The sequence below is a fragment of the Xenopus laevis genome, chromosome 7L, assembly GCF_017654675.1.
Source record: "Xenopus laevis strain J_2021 chromosome 7L, Xenopus_laevis_v10.1, whole genome shotgun sequence".
In the NCBI taxonomy this organism is placed as follows: domain Eukaryota; kingdom Metazoa; phylum Chordata; class Amphibia; order Anura; family Pipidae; genus Xenopus; species Xenopus laevis.
In genome coordinates this window covers 85,436,491-85,460,974 of record NC_054383.1, presented here as the reverse complement: position 1 = coordinate 85,460,974, position 24,484 = coordinate 85,436,491, and the positions used below count along the sequence as shown (strand labels likewise).

At 38.1% G+C, this 24,484-nt stretch overlaps 1 protein-coding gene and 1 long non-coding RNA gene across 4 annotated transcripts; one reads left to right on the top strand and one right to left on the bottom strand.

The window, feature by feature from the left end:
* Positions 1–1,964: 1,964 nt before the first annotated feature.
* Positions 1,965–7,775, bottom strand: LOC108696478. Of its 3 annotated transcripts, XM_041569284.1 has the most exons (5): positions 7,669–7,773; positions 7,464–7,558; positions 5,625–5,676; positions 4,460–4,695; positions 1,965–2,431 (listed from the first exon to the last, which is right to left on the bottom strand). In XM_041569284.1, exons 3-5 carry the CDS (start codon positions 5,656–5,658, stop codon positions 2,090–2,092), a joined length of 612 nt encoding a protein of 203 aa, XP_041425218.1. In that variant the 5' UTR covers positions 5,659–5,676; positions 7,464–7,558; positions 7,669–7,773; the 3' UTR covers positions 1,965–2,089. The 3 variants fall into 3 exon arrangements, with proteins under 3 accessions (XP_041425218.1, XP_018081392.1, XP_041425217.1); XM_018225903.2 differs by having other exon boundaries at positions 7,464–7,775; XM_041569283.1 differs by lacking the exons at positions 7,464–7,558; positions 7,669–7,773 and having other exon boundaries at positions 5,625–6,220.
* LOC121395546 lies at positions 4,680–11,225 on the top strand. Its single transcript, XR_005962543.1, has 2 exons — positions 4,680–5,799; positions 10,852–11,225. It is a non-coding gene; the product is annotated as an uncharacterized LOC121395546 (long non-coding RNA).
* Positions 11,226–24,484: the final 13,259 nt, after the last annotated feature.

Genomic DNA, 24,484 nt, shown 5'->3' with positions numbered 1-24,484 from the left:
CATACTGAATGGCTGTCCCCATGGCTACACAGCAGCATGTTTATATAAACGATAGTAGTCTTTCTGAAGCAAACACACCAGTTTTACCAGTGCAGGACAATAATACATAATATTTTAAGGACTTTAAAACACTTTTATTTGTTGGTGTTCTTGTTACTTTAAGTAGTGCCTTGCTTAATGGGTTAGTCTTAATGAGGTGGTAACTGAACTAATGGCAGTAACACACTTAATGCTGAATAGGTCAATCTTAACTAGGAGTTAAGTCACATGTTTAATGCTTGAAGGTGATGGTCAATTAAAAAGTTAGAAAATACCTTTGAATAGAAGTCAGTGATAATCTTCAGGTATTTTACAACAATTCTAGTCAAAGGTGTTTTCTTATGTTTTGTCTCTTTGCTGGAAGAGAGTTAGCAAGGTGACAAAACATACCATGTGCCATCACTCAAACAAATCAATCTTGACTTGGTTGCAAGTCAACTAAAGCTAGTGTCACAGTACTTAAACATGTCTCAAGTCACAAACCACAGGTACATTCTTAATGGATTGCTCTTGAATATGTGTTAACAGCACTTAAGGTGACCTGAGAATCAATCAGTTTCAACTACATGAATCCTGATAACAAAGGCAGTTGTGTGTTTTCAGTGAAAGTATACATCACATTAAACAGTCCATATGTCAAACACTGTTTTATATAAATAAAGACTTTTCATGAAATATATATTTTTTAATAGTATGATCCGCTGGATGATGCCATATAGGAAAAACTGCTGATATAAGTACCTAAAGGGATTCTGTGTGTTTCAACTGCAAATAATTTACTCTACCATATAAAATTTAATTCCTAACCCAACAAGTGTATATTTTTTTAGTTGTAATATTGGTGTATAGGCAGCCATCTCAGTTCATTTTGTCTGGTCATGCGCTTTCAGAAAGGGCCAGCACTGCACTATGAAACTGCTTTCTGACAGGCTATTGTTTCTCCTACCCAATGTACCTGAATGTGTCGAAGTGGGACATGGATTTTTAATTTTGAGTGCTATTCTTATATCTACCCGGGAAACTGTTATCTGGTTACCTTCCCATTGTTTTGCTGATGGGCTGCTTGGGGGGATGGAGGGGGTGATATTACTCAAATTTGCAGTGTAGCAGTAAAGAGTGACTTAAGATGGCCATAGAATCAAAGTTCCGATCATACGAATCAAGGATTTGTATGATTTTCAGACCATGTGTGTGTTTTGGTCCTGATATTTCTCTGCATGAATGATTTCCAGTGGGAGACTCTCACCAACTTTGTAGGACATAACTTTCGTACGATTGCTGTCAGGGGCAGAACATCGGCTGATCTGTTATTTTACAACTTTATTTTATCGGAATGGTTAGTGGCAGGTCGGTAGATGGGGAAGTCTGATCATTCGAGGATTCGAACGATCGGATCTTTGCATCTATGGCCAGCTTTAAGTTTATCAGCGCATAAGACACATGACTGGGGGCACCTGGGAAAATGACAATATGTCTAACTCCATGTCAGATTTCTAAATTCAATCTGTAATAAAAAATCTGTTTGGTCCTTTGAAAAAATGGATTTCAGTGCAGAAGTCTGCTGGAGCAGTACTATTAACTAATGCGTCTTGGAGAAAAAACATGTTTTCCCATGATATTATCCCTTTAACTTTGCCCTTAGGTTACATCAGCCAGTGGATCAATGAGTTGTGTCTTTTACTCACACTTCTTCCTGTTATTGCAATGGCATGCAAGACGTTTTGTGACCAATACTTCTTTAAATTTATAATTATTTTTGCTTGTTATTTTCCTAATATTAGTTTGGTTAGGTTTAGTGAAAGCTTGGAATACCAACGTGTTCATTCTTTCTGCTATGTATTTTACAGACCTCTTAAATGTGATATTCCTACCTCACTGAATTACTGCCCATATACCATGCAGCAAATCAAAAAGTGAATATCACCTGAGTGATAGGCAGTTTTAATGCTAAAGTTTGTTCAGAAAGTTTTAGATGGACCACAAATAATGGGGCAGAGAAATATATTGGTGGTCTAGGTGCCTCCAGGAGTCAATAATAAATGCTGATCTCTCATCTTAGCTGTGAGACTTCATATGCATTCATTTCTCTTGGAAAGAAGTCCTCTGATGATACAGTTGATGAAGGGAAATATTCCATGCAGTTTGTGTTCGCATAAGAATATGGTTCCAGTAACTTCATTGCTTCTTGATGTTCCACAGCTTGACAACATACACAGTAACAGTAGGCTGCATTGTGTTGGTGTTGGTAATAACTATCCACATTAGCAAAGGCACAGCTCCCAGGGTCCTGGTAGGCATTGTGATTTTGATAGTTGTATGGTATCTCTTGATACGTTGGGGAATACTCAAAGGAGTTTGACATATCGTCTGAGCCTGCAGGTGATTCAGGAGCCTAAAACAGTAACAAATAACAAAAGGATTGAGCGACCATACATAGTATTCCAGCAAGCACGTTTCATGTTTTCCCCACCTTCAAGGAGAAGTCAAGCCCAAAATAAAGATTTAAAGAATAATAAAAGAAAACACAATTCTAAGCAACTTTCCTATATAAATTTATAATGAAAAAAATGCTGTGCTTTTAGTTATTTGTATCAACAATTGCTATTAAAAGCAACATTTGCTTAACTCCTGATTGTTACATTTAAACCAATGTTGCAAATGTCTTAGTTCCCCAGTAAGGACAGGTCTGTTAATCAGCTGCTTTGTCTTACATTGTATCAACAGTCTCAGCCACAAGGCAGAGCATAGAATGGGGCAGAGCATAGAATTTGACCTACACTGCTTTCAATAGCAATACATATACAAATAACTTAAAAACTATAGACAATTTGTAATGAATGTATTTTGCAAAGTTGCTTAGAATTATGTTTTATTTATAAGGCAATAAAGTTTTTGGGGGTTCACATTCCCATTAACAGATAAGGAGTTGTAACATTGGTTAACATAACCTGAAGATGCAGTTATACAATAATTTGATGGCTTTCCAGCTAAACACCTGGTGGGTGCTGCCCTCTGGATTCACATGTGCCTGAATAATAGATGAGCTGGGGTAAATATTTGAGGATCTCCCGCAGGGTTGGACTGGGCCGGAGGGATACAGTGGGCACCCAGAACCGCTATTGGTGTTGCCCCCTGACCTCCCTCCCAGCTTCTGGTTGTATATGTGAGCAGGAATGTAGGAAAGAAACACAATTTGTCAAAATTGCTTTTTATTAAATACTGCCACTATATATATTGTTTTGTATATTCTCCTGATGAAGATCGAAATGTTGAGATCAATAAATAATCTTTATTAGGCACGACTGACATTTCAGCTGGTACACCAGAGAAAGGCTAATAAATGCCTAATAAAATCTGATTTCCTTTCATAAGACCTGCGACCTAATATATATATATATATATTATAATACAGCAATTTTAACAGGTTGCGTTGTTCAATTAAAAGTGGTGCCTAAACTTTTATCATTAAATACTGTATGAGTTAATTTAGGCTCCATGAGGGTGCTAGCCAATATTGGTGTAACAAAGTGGCCCCATGGATTAGCTGCCCTGTTTGCTCTATTTTGACAGCACTGAGAGTACTGAACCTTTTGTGGAGCATGTAGCACAGTGTGGTGTGCATTAGTATTGTGTTAAACAAATATACATATTTTTTCCTTTAAAAAAAAAAGATTATGAAAGTGGAGGTGTTTTTGTTTCAAAGTCATATAGAATGAGTAGCTAAAATCATGATGTAATGATGAAAGTACATTCAGATAACTATCACAGTGCATTGATACAGGAGTGTATGAAGATGAAAGGGGAAGTCACAAACCAATCCTTAAACTACATCAAGGAGTTGGACAACAGCAAAAGGGTGCAGGAATGTTTTACTGGCATTAGGCAAAGATTTCAATCAATAACTGTGTGAGACACCAACGTTTAATTAATTTAAATGGGGGTGGTCTGCAGCAGGGATGGCTAGTGTATATCTATTTCATTCCACTTAATGAAGGGTTCCCCATATAACAGAGCATTAATATCATCATCATCTAGCACTATAGGGCTTGGTTGTACCTTTTTTTTAAATAAACTTGAACCCACTGTTTTTTTTTAACACAGAATAACCGTTGTTGGGGGAATCTAGAATCCCTAGACAGTACAATTATTTCTAGATGATGTGTCAAATGAACTTGGGTGACCTTTATACAGTCTTTTGGAACGTCTAGGTGCTGGGTGCATTGTGCAATCTACAGTGACCTTCCTAATTCCTGGTTCATAATCAGAATAGTTAATTTTGTAAATTGACAAATGCTGATGGGCTGGGTGGCTGAGGATGGTTGTATGTCCTTAACTGACTTTCGGGTGGTGTCAGCAGCATTTATGAGCAGATAATGCATATGGTATTAGCCCTGGATAGTGGAAAGAGAAGAGACGTTACCATGCTCTGTTGACAGCTAGGAGCCAGCTGGCCGTTGCCTTCCAGTGCACAGGGAGATGATGAACTCTGCAAGAAGTTGAAGTTTGAATCTGCCAGGCAATCTGAAGGCAGGTAAAGATCAGGAAACAGTTGATCCAGAAAACTAAGGCTATCATCTTGGCTGGGGTAATTTTGAAAGTGCCTGTTTTGGAGGTAGCTGTCTGCAGAACAAGCAGCCTCAAATCCATTATGTATTTCTAGAATTAAAACACAAGAGGACCATGGTTAGGGGAAAGCATACGAGTCCATATTTGCATATTGAAAAATAGAGCAAAAACTTTGCTCAGAACAATGGGAATGACTGCACTCAAGTAACACTTGTTTGCTTTTAGTGTGTTTGCTGTCAGAACAGCCAGAATAATGATCTTAATACTCCTACTGGAACTCCATGCATGATGTACAGTAATACAAAGCTTGCCATTTCAGCTCAATAATTATCTTGGCCATATTTACATACCTATAAGGAAATTTACCTTGTGATAAATCCCCCACAGAAAGAAAGGGTTAATCTTACGTGCTATAAAACTAGGAGTTTTTTTTTATTTTTTATTAGAAACACTCATTTGTCTTTAGTTGTGAGAATATCTTATTTACACCTCCCCCACGTCCAATTAGGATTTACTGATTTTAGGGAAAAAAGTTAATTGGCCTGCTGAAAGCCACCCTAAAATTGAAACCCCTTATCTGCAAGATAAAGGATCAGCAAATGCGTGGCAAATGTGCCTAAAGACAGAAAAAAGGGCTGTCCTTTTACCAAGGGGGGAAAAAAAAAGATAAAATCATTTAAAGCAGCCAACAAATCTCTTTTATTTCCCAACAAAGAAACCTGTCTGCTCTATTTAAAACACGGGAATATGTGTCTCAAAATCTTCTAAACATTTGTTTAGACAAGTAGATCAAAATATGCAAAATTAGGGTATTTAAAAAAAAACCTTAAATGGTTATCCTGTAGTCCTCATCTGCATTCCTTTTGAGTTTTTCAAGATCTGATTGGTTGGAATAATTATTGAGTAGATCTTAAGTTCGGGCTGTAAAGCACTGAGGCTCCTATGTGAAGAATTCACTCTGACTTTGTACAGATGATTTTTTTTTCTTTTTTTTTTTTACTTTTTAAATTTTCACCAACCTGAGCATGTAGGGGATGGATCAGAAAGCTGCATTCTGCACTCCTGGAATTCCTTCAAAATAAAAAGAGAAAAGTTAGTTTTTTTGGATGTAGATTTTTTGTTATTGGATATATACCAAAATATATAAATATATATTTTTAATGGGAATCGAGCCCAGCTCTGCAGGACAAAGAGGTAAGTGGAATTATTTGCTGTGCTACGTTTTATATTATTTATATATATTAATATAATATGTCTATAGGATCCACTGGTATTTTACCAGCCCGGGTCCATATTTTAAGAATTTAGTGATACATGTGCTAATATCTATATTTCATACAGAAGAACTGAGTGTGTGTGTGTGGGGCGGGGGGGTAAACCTGATCACATGATCAGTCTAAAACGAATGTAGCTTCTTCTAGATCAAAAACATATACAGGGGTATATTTCATACAGGAGAAGTGGGTTGGGGCTGTTGAACATTATCACATGATCAGATTAAAAATAAATTTGACTGAAATTAAGCTTCATCATGAAGAGTAACAAGGTATATGTATATAATGAGAAGAAAAGCTGTTATATACATTTATAAATGTCATTTATTGTCTGGGCAGGTGATTATTCAGTCAGTACTGTGGTTAAAGCAGGTAGCCCAGCACAGCACGGGTTAAGAGTTAAAGGGCCTTTTTAGCACTGGGTGTTGCTGTGTAATCAAAAGGGAGGGAGTGAGTTTGGGCACAAGGAGGGGGCAGGGGGAGAAGTAGCACTCGCTCTTTCCCAGGTATTGTTCGTAGTGGAACAGATCGGGGCTTTCAATGTCACGAACCAGGAAAGGCTAATGATTTACTTGGCTGCGCCCAATGCAAATATCTGTGGCTACACACGACTCCTGGAGTTCCAGCAAAGCCTTTTATATCATCCGATAAGCCACTATTTTACTTTCTCCGCTCCGGCACTTCTCTAGAAGTCATATATTAGTCATTTGGCAGAAAGGTGTGATTTTTTTTTATAAATACAGGAGATCTGTGCGTGTTAAGCGGTAACAATATTAATGGCGCCTCTGTTTGCCAGGAATACAATATGTATACAGTGATGAGGCACTGGCTGTGCAGGTAACTTCCTAATGAAGAGAAAAAATGAGGAATCGAATGGGTAGATCGATCGACCAACTGTGGGCTTGTGAATGTATCCTGCCTTTAAACGATAATTATCAGTCCAATAAAGCTAGCAGCAGATGGGTTGGGGAAAGTAAGTGTAGTACGTGGCCTCTCTCCTTTGTTTCATCACTGATGTCTTTATAGAAGGGAAGTCAAAGTGATGTCACAATGCTGTGGAGGGTTTCCCTTTCTATGGTCCAGGCAGAACCCCCCTAATATTATAAATAATTGTTAATAAAGTGAATGTGCAAATGTGGGTCCTACTGCTGATTCTAAATGGTTACTATTGCAGTAACGTGGCCTCTTAATCACTACAACATAGACCTTTGTTGAGACTGGCACATGGCAGGGGAATATATATATATATATATTAGTCCAGAAAGTACCTGCACTCAATCCCTTCTGGTTTGTGGTGGGTGCTGGGTCAAAGTTATGACATATAATCTTCAAAAATGGATCCGCACTCCAAACAATTCAATCAAAGTGATTTTTATTGAATTATCACTCACATGTCCAACGTTTCGGCCGCCCTAATGTGGGCCGAAACGTTGGACTGGTGAGTGATAATTCAATAAAAATCACTTTGATTGAATTGTTTGGAGTGCGGATCCATTTTTGAAGATTATATATATATATATATATATATATATACACAGGTACAACTAATAATATTCCCTTATACACAAACACAAGGGTCCTTACTGAAGCTCTCTTTTCTGCTTGCAGCGCCCTCCTCTGTTGCAACAGTTCCCTTACAGTCGTCTTTACTCTCACTCCCTGGTACACCTTTGGCTTGGCTAAAATACAAAAAAGAAAAGAAAAGAAAGAGAAAATAGAAAGTCAGACTATAAGAAAAGCAAATATTAGACACCCCTGTGAGGAAACAAAAATCTACATTTCTCCTTACAGTTTTATTTTTATCAAGATGCCTTGCTGGAGATAGAGTGATTATATTTCAGATTTACAGTAGCCAGACCAGTATGACACACACAGCGCCATTGTTATTCCTTATCTCAGGAGTCCGGCCATTGAAACATTCTTTTCAGATTTGAGCAAATATTGACCTATAGTGTAAGTTTCTTTATGAGTCTGCTGGGTAGGACATGTAATATATAGTCCATATTTTGAGGGTGTGTGTGTGTGTGTGTGTGTGTGTGTGTGTGTGTGGCTTGCTGGATACACCTATGTATGTCTCAATATTCTCTGAAACAGACTTATTTATTTGCAGAAATATCTCGTGCCATGTTTAGTGCTGCAAATGTTATTAAAGCAAACTCACATATTTAATGCTACAGACCAGCCATCGTGTAATTAAAACATTATAAAGTTGCAGACACGTCCTTCTCTGTGAAGAGCGACAGTCGCAACAGCTCTGACAACTTCTACAATGAAACAATACCGTCTAGTAATAGGAATAGGGACGTTTTCCCCAAAATGTGAGGGAAGGCCTATTGTATTCTGTAGCAAGAAATGCATTTCTAAATCTGTTTAATTGTTAGCTCTTCACTCTAGAATGGACAGTTACTGGACTACAAGAGTTGTAAGCACAACCCCCCCCCAGTACAATAGTGTTCACATATAGAGAAATCATTGCTTCTGATTGTAAGCTTCATCCCCAGCCCAAACTAAAGAAATAAAGCACGACCTATTTGCATCCATCTACTATGTTGGTGTTCTCTGAGCATTGAGGGTCCATTATCACTGATTTGAATATTTGTATATAAAAGCTGCATTATATAATCCCTGCTCCCCATTCAGAAAAGCCGAAACAAATTGCTTGTAACACCCAGTTAATGATAGAATTTAGACGCATTTAAAAGAGCGTCAGTCGCAGTTCCAGTGTAAGAACAAGCACAATGTATCAATTTTAAGTGTATTGATCCGACCAGTATGTCAGACCAATTGCAAACTGACTATAGAGGCGTAAAGTCCTGAATTGAACCAGGTGCCTTTACGACTCAAAGCGAAAAAAAACAGACTTTTCCAGTTCTGTTGGAAATCAGTGAGGAGAGATCTTGGGGCTGGCTGCGACCTGCACTAAAACACAGAGAAATAGAAATAAGTAAGCGGCTGTTTTAGAGGCTATCGTTGTGTGTGTGTGAGATTTGTGTCATTGCGAGCGACGTGGTCGGACAGAAGGAGAGAGGAGATGTAAGTAATAATGTGCAGAAGTCGTTCTCGCTATAGAACAAATCCCTCGGCCGAATCCCACGTGGGAATGCGGAAGTGCAAAGCAGGCGAGTTATAGAGGCGAGTTATAGAGCCAGTGAAAGAGAATTCAGTAGAACCCAACCCTTCCCTTATCTCAATGCTGTGGATCTAGACTCCGAGCTTCTGTACTTAATAACTTTTTATTAGTGTGAGATCCGAATTGGACTGGGACAGGCATGGTGGGGGGGGGGGGGTGGGTTAGGGTTACCCTTCATACCTGGTTTTAACCCTGAAAGTGGCTGGTTGCCGTGGGGCTAGTTATTGTTAATCTCTCGTGGGTGGTAGTGATTGTGACTGACTAGCCAGTAACATACGATTTCAAATGCGAATAAATGTGGGATCGTTGATGTCTTTTAATTACTGCCAAGGACATAGGTTATTCCTTATTCTACATAACCATCATCATAACACAGCAGGGTACTGGCTTCACCCAAGTGCCCACATTTAATCCTAATGCCACCACCTATTAAAGAGACTAGACGACTAAAGACTTCTCTGCTGACTATTCACTATGTATTTATAATAGTCACATAACAGACAGTCTCTAAAAGATAGGATTTATACAGCAGAGTGCATAGCAATCAGATTAATATATACAGTATATAAATATGTTTCACACTATACATGTATTGGAGATCGTGCGATCAACCCATACACGTGGCAGAACTGCAAATCGCTGTGTATTAGTTATGCAGAGAATGAATAGTGGCAGAAAGGCAAAGCTCATATAGACAGATTACTCAGTTGTCCTGCTGTGAGCCAGAAGGGAAGGTAGGTCATATTTTGTGACTAGGACACAGCAGAGAACTGACAGCCTGGTATTTAACCCATTCTGGAGGGCAAATGGGGCTAGCGATCACAACTAGGCTCTCGGTAGCAAATGGAGCTGCCCAAGTCAGTCGCTTTTAATGTGGACTGTCTGCGATTTGAGAGCCGGGCGCAGCGGCCCCTGCAGGTAGAAGGCAGGAATTGTAGCAATAAGGGCAGACACAGTGGGGTTAATCCAGCTCCGATCACAGTACGGCAGAGAAAGAAAGATCAGCCCTGAGTTGACCCGTTCAGTACCAGAACCGACAGTAAGAAACCTCAGCGCGCCCAACTGCCACATAACAGAGGAGCTGAAATCCCTGCCATCCCTGCTGATCTGATCGCTTTTACTCGCACTAGCGGATAACAGAACCGCCCAGTTTTACCGGTCAGAGATGGTGGGATCTACAAAATGCTGATTTCTAATCTCTCCCTTTTTTTTTTAACTGCCTAGTTTTATTTCGGTGTAAAAAAAAGAAAAAGAAAAGGGGGGGAGAAAAAAATAATGACAAGAAACCCCTCTTGATTTGCAAATTGCATTCTGTGATTTCTCAGTGTCCAATGGGTGCAAATCACTTTGAAATGCAAAAGCTCCCACAACGAATCCAATATCCAATAACATTCTATAAATCAATAGGCATTTCATGAATATGCCAAAGGAGCCCAGAATGTGTATTTAAAAGAGCCCAGGACGTCTCTCCCTCTTGCAGCCACATGCTGCCTCTATTCAAATCCACTTTCCTATATCACTCATTTGCATCTTAAAAAATTACTAAATACACACAAAACTGCCCGAAAAAAGAAGAACGCTGCAAATAAAGAGTAACCCTTTACTGTACTGTGTCCTTGAATCAATCTAACGTGTGTCTGTCTGTGCAGTTTATTCTAATCGGCAGCCCATGCAGTTTATTTAATTCATGTCTCTTTCTTTTTCTTTTTTTGCAAGGTGAAACAGAAGAAAAAGCAAAAAAACAAAACAAAACAAGCATGTGAACAAAAACATTAAAAAAAAAAAAAAAAAAGAACTTACCAGACATTGTGGAAGATTAATGTTCTATTTTTTTCCCTTTAGATGTGACCCAGGTGCTGCACTGAAATCAGCCACTTAGTCCTCAGCCAGGCTGCCAGAATTAAGCACAAGAGTGGATTTTCTTCAAAGATCACGAAATAAACAAAGTTACTTTGCTCAAATTCGGGCTGAAGATATACCATACAAATGTATTATACCTACAGATATATGATTGAAAAATTTCCCCACCATGCCATCTATTTAAAAACTCCAGAAACCTATGATTTGACAATCAATGATTGCGCGATAGTTTAAATTTGAATATTCAAAGGCTTAACAAAAAGACAGATCTTTTTTTGAAACAAAGCACTTCCACATCTAACTGAGGGTCTTTGGCAATAAGAATTGATGTCAATCCCTCCCACTGGCCTTTTTTCCCCTAGATTTTTAACATTTTATCTACCTTTCCCCCAAATGAGATCTTCACCTCAAAAGATCCTCAGTAATTCCCTATCTGATGCATCTGCAGGATCAATGATATGTAAAACTGCAAGGTCAATCAATGGATGAAATGTTGGTGCATAACAGGAAAATTTAGAGGGTACATTGGGCTATTTTCGAGACTTTTTGGGGTTACATGACAAGTATATGCCATCTAGGGGGCGTGGCCCTCCAGCAGACAGTGTACAGGAATCACAGACTCACTAGCACAGGCCACACGTCCTGCTGGCTCTCTCCCCAAAGCCTTTTTAAATGATTATAGCACAAAATTAATACCCTAAACTGGGGTTTTTTCGTATTTATTCGTTAAAGCCGGATATAACGGTCTGCCGAGATTATTTCAAACACGATTCTGTGTTTGCCTTTCTCGAATAAAATGCCCAAATAACACTTGCAGTGCGCAAAGGTATATAACAAAGATCACTGACAACTTCTTTGCCTTTGGCATCCCATTTTCACCAATATATATATATATATATATATATATATATATATATATATATATATATATATATATATATATATATATATATATATATATATATATATATATATATATATGAAATAATCTGATATATATTATTATATAGTAATATAATTATAGCAGGACAGTATATATATATATATATATATATATATATGTATGTATATATATATATATATATATATATATATCTATATATATATATATATACACATACATATACTATATATATATATATATATATATATATATATATATATATATATATATATAAATATATACTGTATATTATATATATAAATATATACTGTATATTATATATATATTTTACATCCCCTGATTTTAAGTTTTCCCTCATTTTACATTGTTGTTTTGTGGTCCCAAATACATATTATGTTTCCCTGATTTGACATTTTCCTGGATTTTACACCATTTTTTTCTGGTCCCCTGAAAAACGTGAAATGGGGGTTCTACTGTATATCAAGCATCTCACCCCAGGAGATCATATTATTTCAGTGTTTATTAGAAAGGCTCCATATAAAAAGGTAAAACACAAGCTAGAATTGATATTTCACTGATAATCTGACATTTTTGTTACAGTTACTTCTCAGAACAAGCACCCTGAGACCTTACCTATCCTCACACTAGAGAATTATAACATTTCTTGCCTTTTCTGATCTTAAAAAAAGCACATTTTCATACAATGATCTTTTTAACGACAGACACACAAATCTTATTCATCAATGCAGAAATAGCACTTAAGCTTTATCTCCAGTATCTCTCTGTCCATCTTTCATCTGCATGATGGCATGTCTCTATATTAGAAAATATGCATTTCTAGATTCAGCTTTATCAGCACTCACTCCCACTTTCAGACTTACTGTAACCATTTACATGAAGCAGAAGGCGAATTATTTATTAAACTATAGAGCGTCTTGCTCAGAAAACAATGGGCAAGGAGAGGAATGCTTTTGTGCTGCCTGGAACACAAGGAGTAAAACCAGGTAAGTTCTGTACAGGGGAAATGGAAAATATAACTCTTTCAGCTCTAGTGAAACAGAAAAGGAGTGAATGCTCCCCAGATTTGTCGCAGAGAAAATATAGACAGTATTTTTGTCTTCAGTGTTTTTGTTTGTTTTTAAAGAAGATAAATATTGAAACAGTTTAATGTTCATGCATTGTCCTGTCCTGTCCTACTCACAATACACACACACTGTCACACTCACAATTAGAAAACAGATGTGCACATATTTAGGAACACACAATTAAACACACATTCGCCATCAGACACCCCCCCCACCCACACAGTACATATACACACAAAAGTGTCAAATGTTTATTCAATAATAAAGAAGAGGGGAAAGCTCTCAACAGTAAGATTTCCCCTTCTCTAGAAAACAAGCCCGATCATGTCCAAACAGGGAAGGAGAATCGAAGTGGCGAGTTTTCTCCTAATAATTTGCCTTAATTTTTATTTTAATAGACCAATATCGATGAACATGGATAGAGCGCCGCCTAGAGTCGAGAAAGTGCATTATTCTTTTTACAGCAGAGGAACAGAATAGAACGCAGGCTATGGGCAGTGAAACTTATGGGGAGAGGGCAATATTGTGGCTTTATACAAGTTATAACTCAAGCAAGCCTACCAAAAAAACATTGTAGCATAGGTACTACTATGCAAAAAACATATTATGCAGAAAGGTAGAAAATGCAATGTTTCTGTGATAATAATACTACAGTATTTGTTACTTGGTGATAACAATAGTAACATAAATCTCTATATTTCAGATAGTAGATCCCCTAGCTGTACTGACTCTTAGGGGCCCATTTACTTAGTTCGAGTGAAGGAATAGAGGAAAAATAGTTTGAATTTCGAATGGTCGAATATGGCTACTTCGACCATCGAATGGGTTACTTCGACCTTCGACTACGACCTTCGACTTCGAATCGCACGATTCGAACGATTCAAACTAAAAATCGTTCGACTATTCGACCATTCGATAGTCGAAGTACTGTCTCTTTAAAAATTTCTTCGACCCCCTAGTTCGCCACCTAAAACCTACCGAGGCCAATATTAGCCTATGGGGAAGGTCCCCATAGGCTTCCTAACAATTTCCTGATTGAAGGAATATCCTTCGATCAATGGATTAAAATCCTTCGAATCAAACGATTATTCCTTCGATCGTTCGATCGTAGGAATATCGCAAAATCCTTCGACTTCGATATTCGAAGTCGAAGGATTTTACTTAGACGGTCAAATATCGAGGGTTAATTAACCCTCGATATTCGACCCTAGGTAAATGTGCCCCTTAATCCAGGGAAGTTATGATGTATACATTGTATGGACCTCTGTTCCTGGTGGGCTCCTGCATATCAATATATTACAAACTTTGGTATGTCATAGTAACCCCACATATTACTTTGCCACTGAAGAAATCACACACACATTTTTTTTTTACTGAATTTCTGAGTTTGATGCTGACTTGGGCATCATCTGTAATGAGTTTCTATGCTCTCATGCAGGGTTGGACTGGGCCTGTTGAACACATGGGAAACAATTTGGTGGGTCCCAGCATTTGTCTGCTGGCAGCTGTGGGCACTATTGCTCCCCCTCATGCAATTGCAATCACAAGGTTCGTGGAGCGTGGCAGGGAGGTGGTGCTCTCGACTAGGTTAGGGGCCCTCAGGCAGCAACCCTGGTGGGCCCCTGATACCCCAGTCTGGCACTGCTCTCATGTGCTTATGTAGGGTTCCTCTCACACTATATAAAACATAAAAGCAGGTTAACTGACCCCTGTTTAAACAGACCCAAGTTTGTGTACAGCTGCGTATACACCAATTCAGCTACCCATGAGCTGGGACAAAATGAGTTAATCCGATACTTCCATGGGCCTACACCCAAATCACCAGCTTTTATCTGTCCATATACGGCCACCTTAAATGTGTGTGTGAATGCAACAAGGGCATTAGATTGTAAGCTCCACTGTTCATATTTCACATTTACTGGTGTTGCATTGCAGACAACTGTGCTATGCAGATTCCATCCATCCATCCATCCATATACATCATCTGATTTGAACTGCACCCAGGCAAGATCTATACCTTCAAATGTGAGTGTCTGCTCTATTGAACGAGGGAGAGATGATAATGCGTTGGTGATAAACCTCCATGTGTGTCATTGCTCTTATGCAACTCATGGTATTGATAACTGCATGTGAACAGAACACCTCATGAAACAGAACTACTAGCAAAGTAAGGAATTCAAAAGCAAAAGCCTTCCAATTGACTCCCTATAAGAAGTTTTGGGATCTGCGTGAGCATACTGTTGGGTCCAATAATAGCTTGTCATGCATTTCTGTAATATTTAACAATAGACTGGTCAACTAAACAGTTGGTGTCATTGGTTAAACCCTTCCAAGACTGATTTATTTTTTTTAGGATATTTAACTGAATCCCCAAGGATCATTTTAACAGATAGTGATTATCAGTATATTGATGACATCGGTGATCCATCAATATTAGGTTTTGATCTGTTAGATTATATGAATTGGCAGATTTACTGTGAATGTTGAAGGAATTGGTTTATTTGGAAGTGATTAATCAGGATTCACCAAATCAGAGGATGCTTACACCCACACATGTACAGCCTAGGGACAGGGAAAAGCTTTGATTTATAATTATGAATAACATATAATTTGTTATATAAATTGAAATGGCTAAAATATATTCAGAACATTTCCAACACACGTCTGCAATGTAACAGGCCTGTTTCACAACTACATGTTTGAGCTTGTTAGGGCCTCGGCTGCTGAAAATAATAATAGGCTTTTTTTAAGCTTGTTTCATGCAGTTTCGTGACTGGTAAAAAGTCACATGCCTGTTATGACTTTGTCTCTTTCCCTTAAAATTGTCCTTGATAAAATGATAAATCAGAAGCAGAGATAGTCTACATTTGACCCTCTGTGTCCTGCTGGCCAGTCATCATCTGCAGATCACAGCAGGTCTGATTAGCTTGAGATAACTTGTGGATAATGTCAGGTTCAACATGAGAAACCTCTTAAAACAAGATGAGTGGAACTACATGAAAATGCATACTCGTGTTTCTGCAGTAAAATACTACTTGGCTTACTCCCTCCAACTCATAGCCTGCCTGTTTGTACTCACAATGTTCACCCCACCTCCAATGCTGTCAATGATGCATTATAAGCCCCCCTCTTTCTGCTTATTACCCCCTGTCTTGCTACCTGTCTCACTGGATCTACAATAGGAGCAGCACTGGATTCCCCTACCTGGTGCTCATATGAGAAGTGCCTTATCCACACACCTAGTAGGGCAAATATGTGAAGAATTGTGTCCACACATCAAAACTTTAAAGGGGTGGTTGACCTTTAAGTTAACTTTTAGTATGTTATAGAATAGCCAATTCTAAGTGAGCTTTCAATTGGTCTTCACTATGTATTTTGTATAGTTTTTGAAATACTTGCCTTTTCCTTTTGACTTTCCAACTTTCAAAAGGGGTCACTGACCCCATCTAAAAACAAATGCTCTGTAAAGCTACAAATGTATTGCTACTGCAACTTTTTATTACTCTTTTTTTCTATTCAGGTCCTCTTCTAATCATATTCCAGTCTCTTATTTAAATCAGTGCATGGTTGCTGGGGTAATTTGGACCCTAGCAACCAGACTACTGAAAGTGCAATCTGCAGAGCTGCCTAAAAACAACGCTAAATTACTCAAAAACCAACCAAAAAAAAGTCAGCAGGAGTTTTTTTTATAGTGGCAACTCTTTTTGTCTGCCACTTTTTGTCCAAATGCATGAAAGTAAATGGGCATTTTTTTTTCAGGCAACTTTTTTTTGTCCAAATGCATTTAAGTCAAGAGGCGTTTTTTTTTATGGCGACTGTTTTGTCCAAATGCAATAAAGTCAATGGGCATTTTTTCTTTTTTTTGTTTTGGTAACAATTTGTCTTGGCGACTTTTTTATCGCAGTAAATTGATTCCACAGTTTCGCGAAAAAACATTGCAGATGCAGAAATGCAGAATTTCATCCCCAAATCCATGGCTGGTGAAAAAATTCGCTCATTACTATGAGCAACCCCTTTAAAGTTGAAGGGGCACGGAGGAGGCATGCTGCCTTATGATATATCATTTATTCTGGGTGACACAGTATCTACCTGGGTAGGAATAGTGAGGAGCAGGGCTGGTGGGACATAGTTGTTAACTGTGTAAATTGTGCCAAGCTCTTACTGTGCCTTAGGCAGATGCCATACCTACCTACCCCTAGTTCTATCCTTGGAGATCGGCTGTTTCTCAGCCTGTGTATGAACCCACCTGTGTGACTATAGCCGTATGTGTTTGAGGACAAAGCCCTTAATCAAAGGCACAACATGAGAACATAAGAAACCACTTGAATCATTCGGGATAGAATAGAAGATATAGCCCTTTTTTTAATAATTATTGTCTTTCACCCCCCTAAAATGAAAGTGTCCAGACCAGAGAGGACATATAGGACTATTAACTTTGCTTATAGGGCATGTAGGGTATTTCTGCCTCTATAGATGTAAAGAGTCAAATATTACAATTATATATCCCCTGATTGCGTGTTATTTTAAGTTGCACATCTACGGCTCAGCATGTTGATAGAATATATGAAGATCAGGCCTCTGAATCATGGATTCTCCATATAGTTCCTCTAATCTTTTGAGAAACATTGCTATTACATTCTAATCTCAATTCAGTTTTCTAAGAATTTGGGTATGTGCTTGTTTTTTTCCCACTGTTGACAACCTAAGGATAGCCAAAGGCTATTTTGGTGAATGGATGCGCAAACATTCATTTTAGCCTCCGGGAGACAGACACCATTTTAAGTGGCACCTTCCCGAGCCTTTATTAACAGATTTGATGCCTCTTGTTGGATCATTCATTGGTTAAAAGGTGTGGTACAAAGCACATAGATGCAAGTGATATATGTAAAGAGACGGGATATACACAATCTACTTTCATCTACTACCTTTGATCTTGTTCTGTTGCTTCTAACCATAGACTCATGGCACACCAAGCATTTTTCAGTCTGTGTATTTCAGCCAATTATAAAGTTCTCAATGACTTGGTGGAAAACATACAGAATTACAGGTATTTTTTCAGCCTGAGAAATGGAATGGTTTAAAAGTGTCCCTTAAGTCCTAATGTATAACATTTTGTTGTATGATACTTTCCAAAAATATGGCAAACGCAAATAAAAACATTTAAAAAAGTAAATTATGTCCTCAGAGGCAAAGTGCCATTTTTGGCCACAAATCTACCTGGAATTGTCAGTCACAGCTCTTGGAACCTCTAGTAGAATTAAACCTTGAACAGTATCATAGCCCCCGCTTCTGATGCTTTATTACAATGTGATTTTAGTAAGCCAAAAGATAGTGGGAATATCACTAAGTATGAGGAATCTTGTAATCTGGTAAAACCAGTGACACAACACAGGTAGGGATGATTCTCACTGGAGAATCCCTGTGTGCTTGTCATTAGATTTGCAACATCTAAAAATGGTGCAAATGGGAGAGATTTAGGGAAGGGTTGTTCTCTTTAATTATGCTAATTATAAGTTATAAAATGAACATTAATGCATTTATTTATATTTCTATATTCTTAATGTTTTTTTTTATGTTATAAATCTTTATAAACTTGAATTGTTACATAGAGCTGATCCCAATCTTAATATAATATCATTCCCCTAACTGTAACCCCAGCAACACAAGGGGGGCCTATTACTGATGGGCGAATAAATTCAACAGGTATGAATTCGCGGCACATTTCCGTGTTTTGGCACCAGCGAATAAATTCGTGAAACTGTGGTGAAAATTTGCCGCTGAAAAAACGGCCGCGACAAATAAAAACTGTTGCACATCAGAATAGCCTCGCATATAAAATTGTTGCTCGTCGTGCATATAAAAATTGTTGCTTGTGTCAAATTTTTTCGGACGCCCATTGACTTTGATGCATTTGGACAAAATAGTCGCGTGTATAAAAATTGTTGCTTGCGTCAAAATTGTCGCGCATCAAAATAACCTTGAAGCCCATTGACTTTAATGCGTTTTGCGAATTTTTCGCCATTTCACAAATTATTCGGTAAATTCGCAAATTTTTCAGTGAAGTGAAACGCCACAGATTCGTCCATCACTAGGGCCTATTGGAACCGCTGGTGTGGGGACTGATCTGACTAATGCATAATCTCTACAAAGATGCAAAATATGTTAGCCCATTCAGTGTTGGACTGGCCCACCGGGATACCAGGAAAACTCCCGGTGGGCCAGTTGTCAGTGGGCCTCTTGCTTCTAACCATTTAGCCTATTTCATGGTCATTCCCTATTTCTTTATGGGGAAAAAAATGCTTAATAATGGAAGAATATAGTGTAGAAGTAACATAGTAACATAGTAAGTAAGGTTTAAAAAAGACACACGTCCATCAAGTTCAACCTTACTTACCCTAGAAGTAAGTAATACAAGACTAAGAGAATAAAGAGTTTGAGAGAGGAGAGGAGGAATAATAGTTTGAAAAGCGGTCTCACAGTCTACGGTTTTCCAGTGGGCCCAAGATCTAAGGTTTTCTGGTGGGCCCCTGGCATCCCAGTCCGACACTGAGCCCATTAATACTCATGGCTTCTCTGCATTGTTAAAATAGAAACTGGTTCGTCAGAGCTTTTTTTCATTTTCATAATTCAATAGCTCCCTTGTTGCAGTTGTGTGGATGTGGATAGCAAGCAATCAGGTCTTTGCTTTTATTTTTTAATTTCTAATAAACTGTTTACATCTAACTGCAGTTTAGCACCTACAAGTAAATCAAATCCATGTGATATGGTTCTTATATAATTACAGACCTGAAAAGTGAAAGGTGTAAAATAGATAGATGCTTGTTATGGAAATCCATTGCCTGTACAAAGTTGAACAATAAAAGCTTCTGTACCAAGCCCTCTCTTTAAAGTAAATAACGTGCAATTCTTTAACACATTTGTCAAAGGGGTTTTCAGCAATACAGAGCATTTACTTTGCAATCGAAGTAGTGAATAGAAGCTTAGTGTTCCTTTGAATTTTTACTATGGGATAATAACATTATTGATTGTCTTCTCCAGTTGTTTCCTTTGCACTTCTCTGTATGAATTATTCAAGTAGATTAGTGCTGCTGTGTTTGTGTCGTCAGAACTTTGAAAGGAACTGTACTGATTTATTGCCTATATTATGCTGCTTGTTTTTTTTTATTGTTTAGGTTGTACAGGTAGTACAGGTAGGGGACCTGTTATCCAGAGGTTTTCTGGATAATAGATCTTTGTAAACATTAAATACATCCAAATAGGCTATTTTTGCTTACAATAAGGATTAATTATATCTTAGTTGGGATCAAGTACAATGTTCTGAAGAGCAGCACACACATACCTAGAAAAAGAAAAAAAAGCCCCGCTACTGCCACAAAAGTAATATCAGCATAAAGAACATGGAGCACTCATGGGACTAAATTTATGTGCAAAACTTTAATGGTGTAAATTTCTTTCTACTTTTACATAGTAACATAGTAACATAGTAAGTAAGGTTGAAAAAAGACACATGTCCATCGAGTTCAACCTTTTTTTTTTTTTTTTTTTTTTATTAACTACCTATCTGCCAGTTGATCCAGAGGAAGGCAAAAAAACCCATCTGAAGCCTCTCCAATTTGCCTTAGAGGGGGGAAAATTCCTTCCTGACTCCAAAATGGCAATCGGACTAGTCCCTGGATCAACTTGGACTATGAGCTATTTCCCATAACCCTGTATTCCCTTACTTGCTAAAAAGCCATCCAACCCCTTCTTAAAGCTATCTAATGTATCAGCCTGTACAACTGATTCAGGGAGAGAATTCCACATCTTCACAGCTCTCACTGTAAAAAACCCCTTCCGAATATTTAGGCGGAACCTCTTTTCTTCTAATCGGAATGGGTGACCTCGTGTCAGCTGGAAAGACCTGCTGGTAAATAAAGCATTAGAGAGATTGTTATATGATCCCCTTATATATTTATACATAGTCATCATATCTCCCCTTAAGCGCCTCTTCTCCAGTGTGAACATCCCCAATTTGGCCAGTCTTTCCTCATAGCTAAGATTTTCAATACCTTTTACCAGCTTAGTTGCCCTTCTCTGTACCCTCTCTAATACAATAATGTCCTGTTTGAGTGATGGAGACCAAAACTGTACGGCATATTCTAGATGGGGCCTTACAAGTGCTCTATACAGTGGAAGAATGACCCCCTCCTCCCTTGACTCTATGCCCCTTTTAATACAGCTCAAGACCTTATTTGCCCTTGATGCTGCCGACTGGCATTGCTTGCTACAGCCAAGTTTATCATCTACAAGGACTCCAAGGTCCTTTTCCATAATGGATTTGCCTAGTGCAGTCCCATTAAGGGTATAAGTGGCTTGGATATTTTTACATCCCAGGTGCATGACTTTACATTTATCAACATTGAATCTCATTTGCCTCATTTTTATTTTCTTCTTTTTTTTTCTCTCTTTTCTACTCGTTCTCCCACAGAATGACCCCACTGGTTATCCTGACCTAAACACATCACCCTAGCCTCAGATTGTGTACTTCAGATGGTGTGCAACTAGGGTTGTCACCCGGCCGGTATTTTACTGGCCTAGCCGGTAAAACACCTGCCAAGTCCGGGGCCTGTATAACAAATTTACCGGCTATGTAGCTGCCGGTAAATTTGTAATACCCTTAAAAAGACCCCTTGGCCAGCCCCCAACCCCCTGTAAACTTAGCTTTTGTCCTGTTTGGAAATCCTTTTACTTTACACCCTACCCCTTTTTGTACCCGCCCCCACCAGCCGGTAAAAAATTTAGAAAAAGGTGGCAACCCTATGTGCAACTACAACTCCCTTCACGCTATCAGCTCACTATTTGATACTTGGCAGCTCATATGACCATGATATGCCTCCAATAATAGGCTAACGTGTCCCTCATTTACTGTTTTTATCTCTCTGTGAATCAATTTCTTTTTTATTATATATACTCTACTAATGTGCCAGGGCTTTGCGCCCATCTGAGCCAGTTTGTGGAACTCCTGTTATGCAAAGCAACTTGTGCTCTGTGGTGCCCCCTACTGCCCAGCATGGGTATCCATGAAAAATATAGAGTCTTGCAACACCTGGCATGGTGCTATAAGGCCATTTAAATATTTGGGTCCCAGAATATCCTCATGACACTGCGGTAGTACATATGCTGCCACTCTTCTAACCTATGGCAGTGATGAAGGTTCTGTTTGTGGTGGTCACTTAACACATCCTCTTATTTCTTCTTATCTCTTTATTTGACTACATTCTACTCTGTTTCCCTTTCCTTTTCCATGGCCAGTACTGGAATTGGGGAGGGATGGACAGGGATGCCATCCCTTCACTTCTTTATTTCTGCGAAATAGTATCCCCTCAGTGGAGATGCAAGCTTTTTGAATCCCAGAACTTTCTTTTTCTCCTCTTCACATCTGCATTAAGGAATAGTGACAGAATGATAGATATGAAATAATCTTGGGTAATATAGAATATGCTGGGTTTGTGCTATGTTATGACACACAATACAAAGAAAAGGTGCTGTGTTTGCAGTAGCTGAATTGTCAGCCAAGAATATGCACAATTTTCAGTTTGGGGTCCCTACAGGTCACATATGTAAATCTATGTATACTGGGCATCAAACTGAGCATTAGAAGGAAATACAAAAAAGGAAATAGCAAAATTGCAAAATAGCAAAATAGCAAAAGTGGGTGAAACCAGAAATGATGCGTGAGGCTTTTTATAACAATGGGTGTGGCTTATGGTTGTGGGACGGGCTTGGTTTAGCACGCCACACTACGCTCACCACACCGAGCACCCCTCCACTTTTCTCACTCAAATTCAAGTCCGTGGCCATGTGTTTTATGATTTTATATACCACTTGGTCATTCTACTTTGCTGCACTTTATATGCGCTCCTTTGTATATACACATTGTTACTTTACCAACAGGAACCTCCTTTGATTTTTCAACGAGCTACACATGGTGATGTAATCTACATTGTAGATAGGGCAACGGTTAATATACATATATTTAAAAGAAATGACAATACTCTTTCTACTTAAATAAAAATTGTAGTTCACTATTAATATGATGTAGGCATTATTATTCTAAGAGACCTTCATTTTTTAGTTTTTTGTAATGGTTAGTTAAAAAAAACCTCCACTATATAATTGCTATGGTTTCATTACCCTAGAATGGAAATTGAACAGCAGAGGACGAGAAAAAAAGATATATAATCAAATGTAAGGTGATAAAATTTTTTAGATACAGATTATAAATAGGAAGAACAGGAACACTATTGATTGAAAACTACAGAAAATAACAAATGAAGTCCAAGTAAAGATGCTGCCTATAGCGTACTTAAGGTCATCATGCGCTGAGCTAAATGACTCGTTTTTTTTAGTTTTTAGTGTGCAGTTTAATAGAAAGTGTTAGTACTCTAAGTTAAATAAATGATTAGCATTCAGTATTTAGATAAGCAAATTCAAGAGAAGTTATCTAGGCCCTATCTAATGGTCAACTACAGTATTTGCATAATGGCTTAAGGCATTTAGCTAATTACCGATGAAACTCCAAAATTTTCAGGCTTTTTACTGTACAAAGCTCTCTGATGCACAGGGTAAAAAAAGGCAGACTCTTAAATTTGCATAGAAGACAACTGAGCAACTACAAGTCAGGCTTAATGTTGGGACTAGATATATGTACAAATGTATTTACTAGTGGCTGGAAGTATTCCATTTAGAGCCACCTCTTTAATTTAGATATTTACAGAGCTAGGCCAACACAGAAGGGTGCCAAAGGAAAGTCCCAGGCCCGATGTTGCACAAAGCCCTCCAAGTGCTTCCACAAATGTTGTATTATGCAATATTACTTTAAGTATACAACCTTGATGCTGCTGGGTGACTATTCCCAGCATGCTTTAACCTAGACAATATGTTGCATTATTGGGGGCTTTGCAGTCCAATAGCAACTGAGCAAAACGAGGCTGAGCAGTGCAGTGCTTCATTGGAGTGTAATATAATAAAGCAAAATATGACATAATAATATATGTATGTAAGATAACAGCAAGATAGTTGACATAGTGCTAGAAATCGCATTCTCATTGGTGAATTCTCTTTCACTTCTAATTAGGTGGTTGGTCAGTACAATTCTAATTGGTAATTTTTTTGCATGTTTAATTTTCATCAACTTATAAAGTATACAATTGGGGTAATGGAACAGTCTTATGGTTGGACATTTATTTTAGATATTGTTTTGGTGTTTATTCTTATCTCATCTTTTTATGATTGTCCAGTAGAGGGTGACCGCATCCTGATAGACTTGCCAATGTTGTTAACATCCTCCTTTTAAGTATGGCTCTGAGTGTGGTTTAAGAGACATCTAAAGCCTTGCGTAAGGCTGACTAACTCTTATATGGGCTTGTCAAATCAAGTTGTTGTTAAAGAACACGTCAGCATGTTGGGCAGTAATTGGCTGTTGGGCGATGCGGGTAATTGTGAGTCAAAAATAACTAAAGGTCTGCAGGTTGGACACACCAAATTGCATGGTTTTATTGTTATTTCATTGTCCTCTCTTTTTATACTTTGTTTTAGTTTTACAGCTTTAGGATGTGTTTTCCAGAATACTTTGGATCTGGTCTTT

Bases quoted from the DNA above. Each gene is read 5' to 3' on its own strand.
- LOC108696478 (XM_018225903.2), bottom strand. From the start codon at position 5,658: ATGCAGCTTTCTGATCCATCCCCTACATGCTCAG. The intron at 4,696-5,624 runs GTTGGTGAAAAT...TTTTAATTCTAG, and splicing joins TCCATCCCCTACATGCTCAG to AAATACATAATGGATTTGAG. The intron at 2,432-4,459 runs GTAACGTCTCTT...TTACTGTTTTAG, and splicing joins CTAGCTGTCAACAGAGCATG to GCTCCTGAATCACCTGCAGG.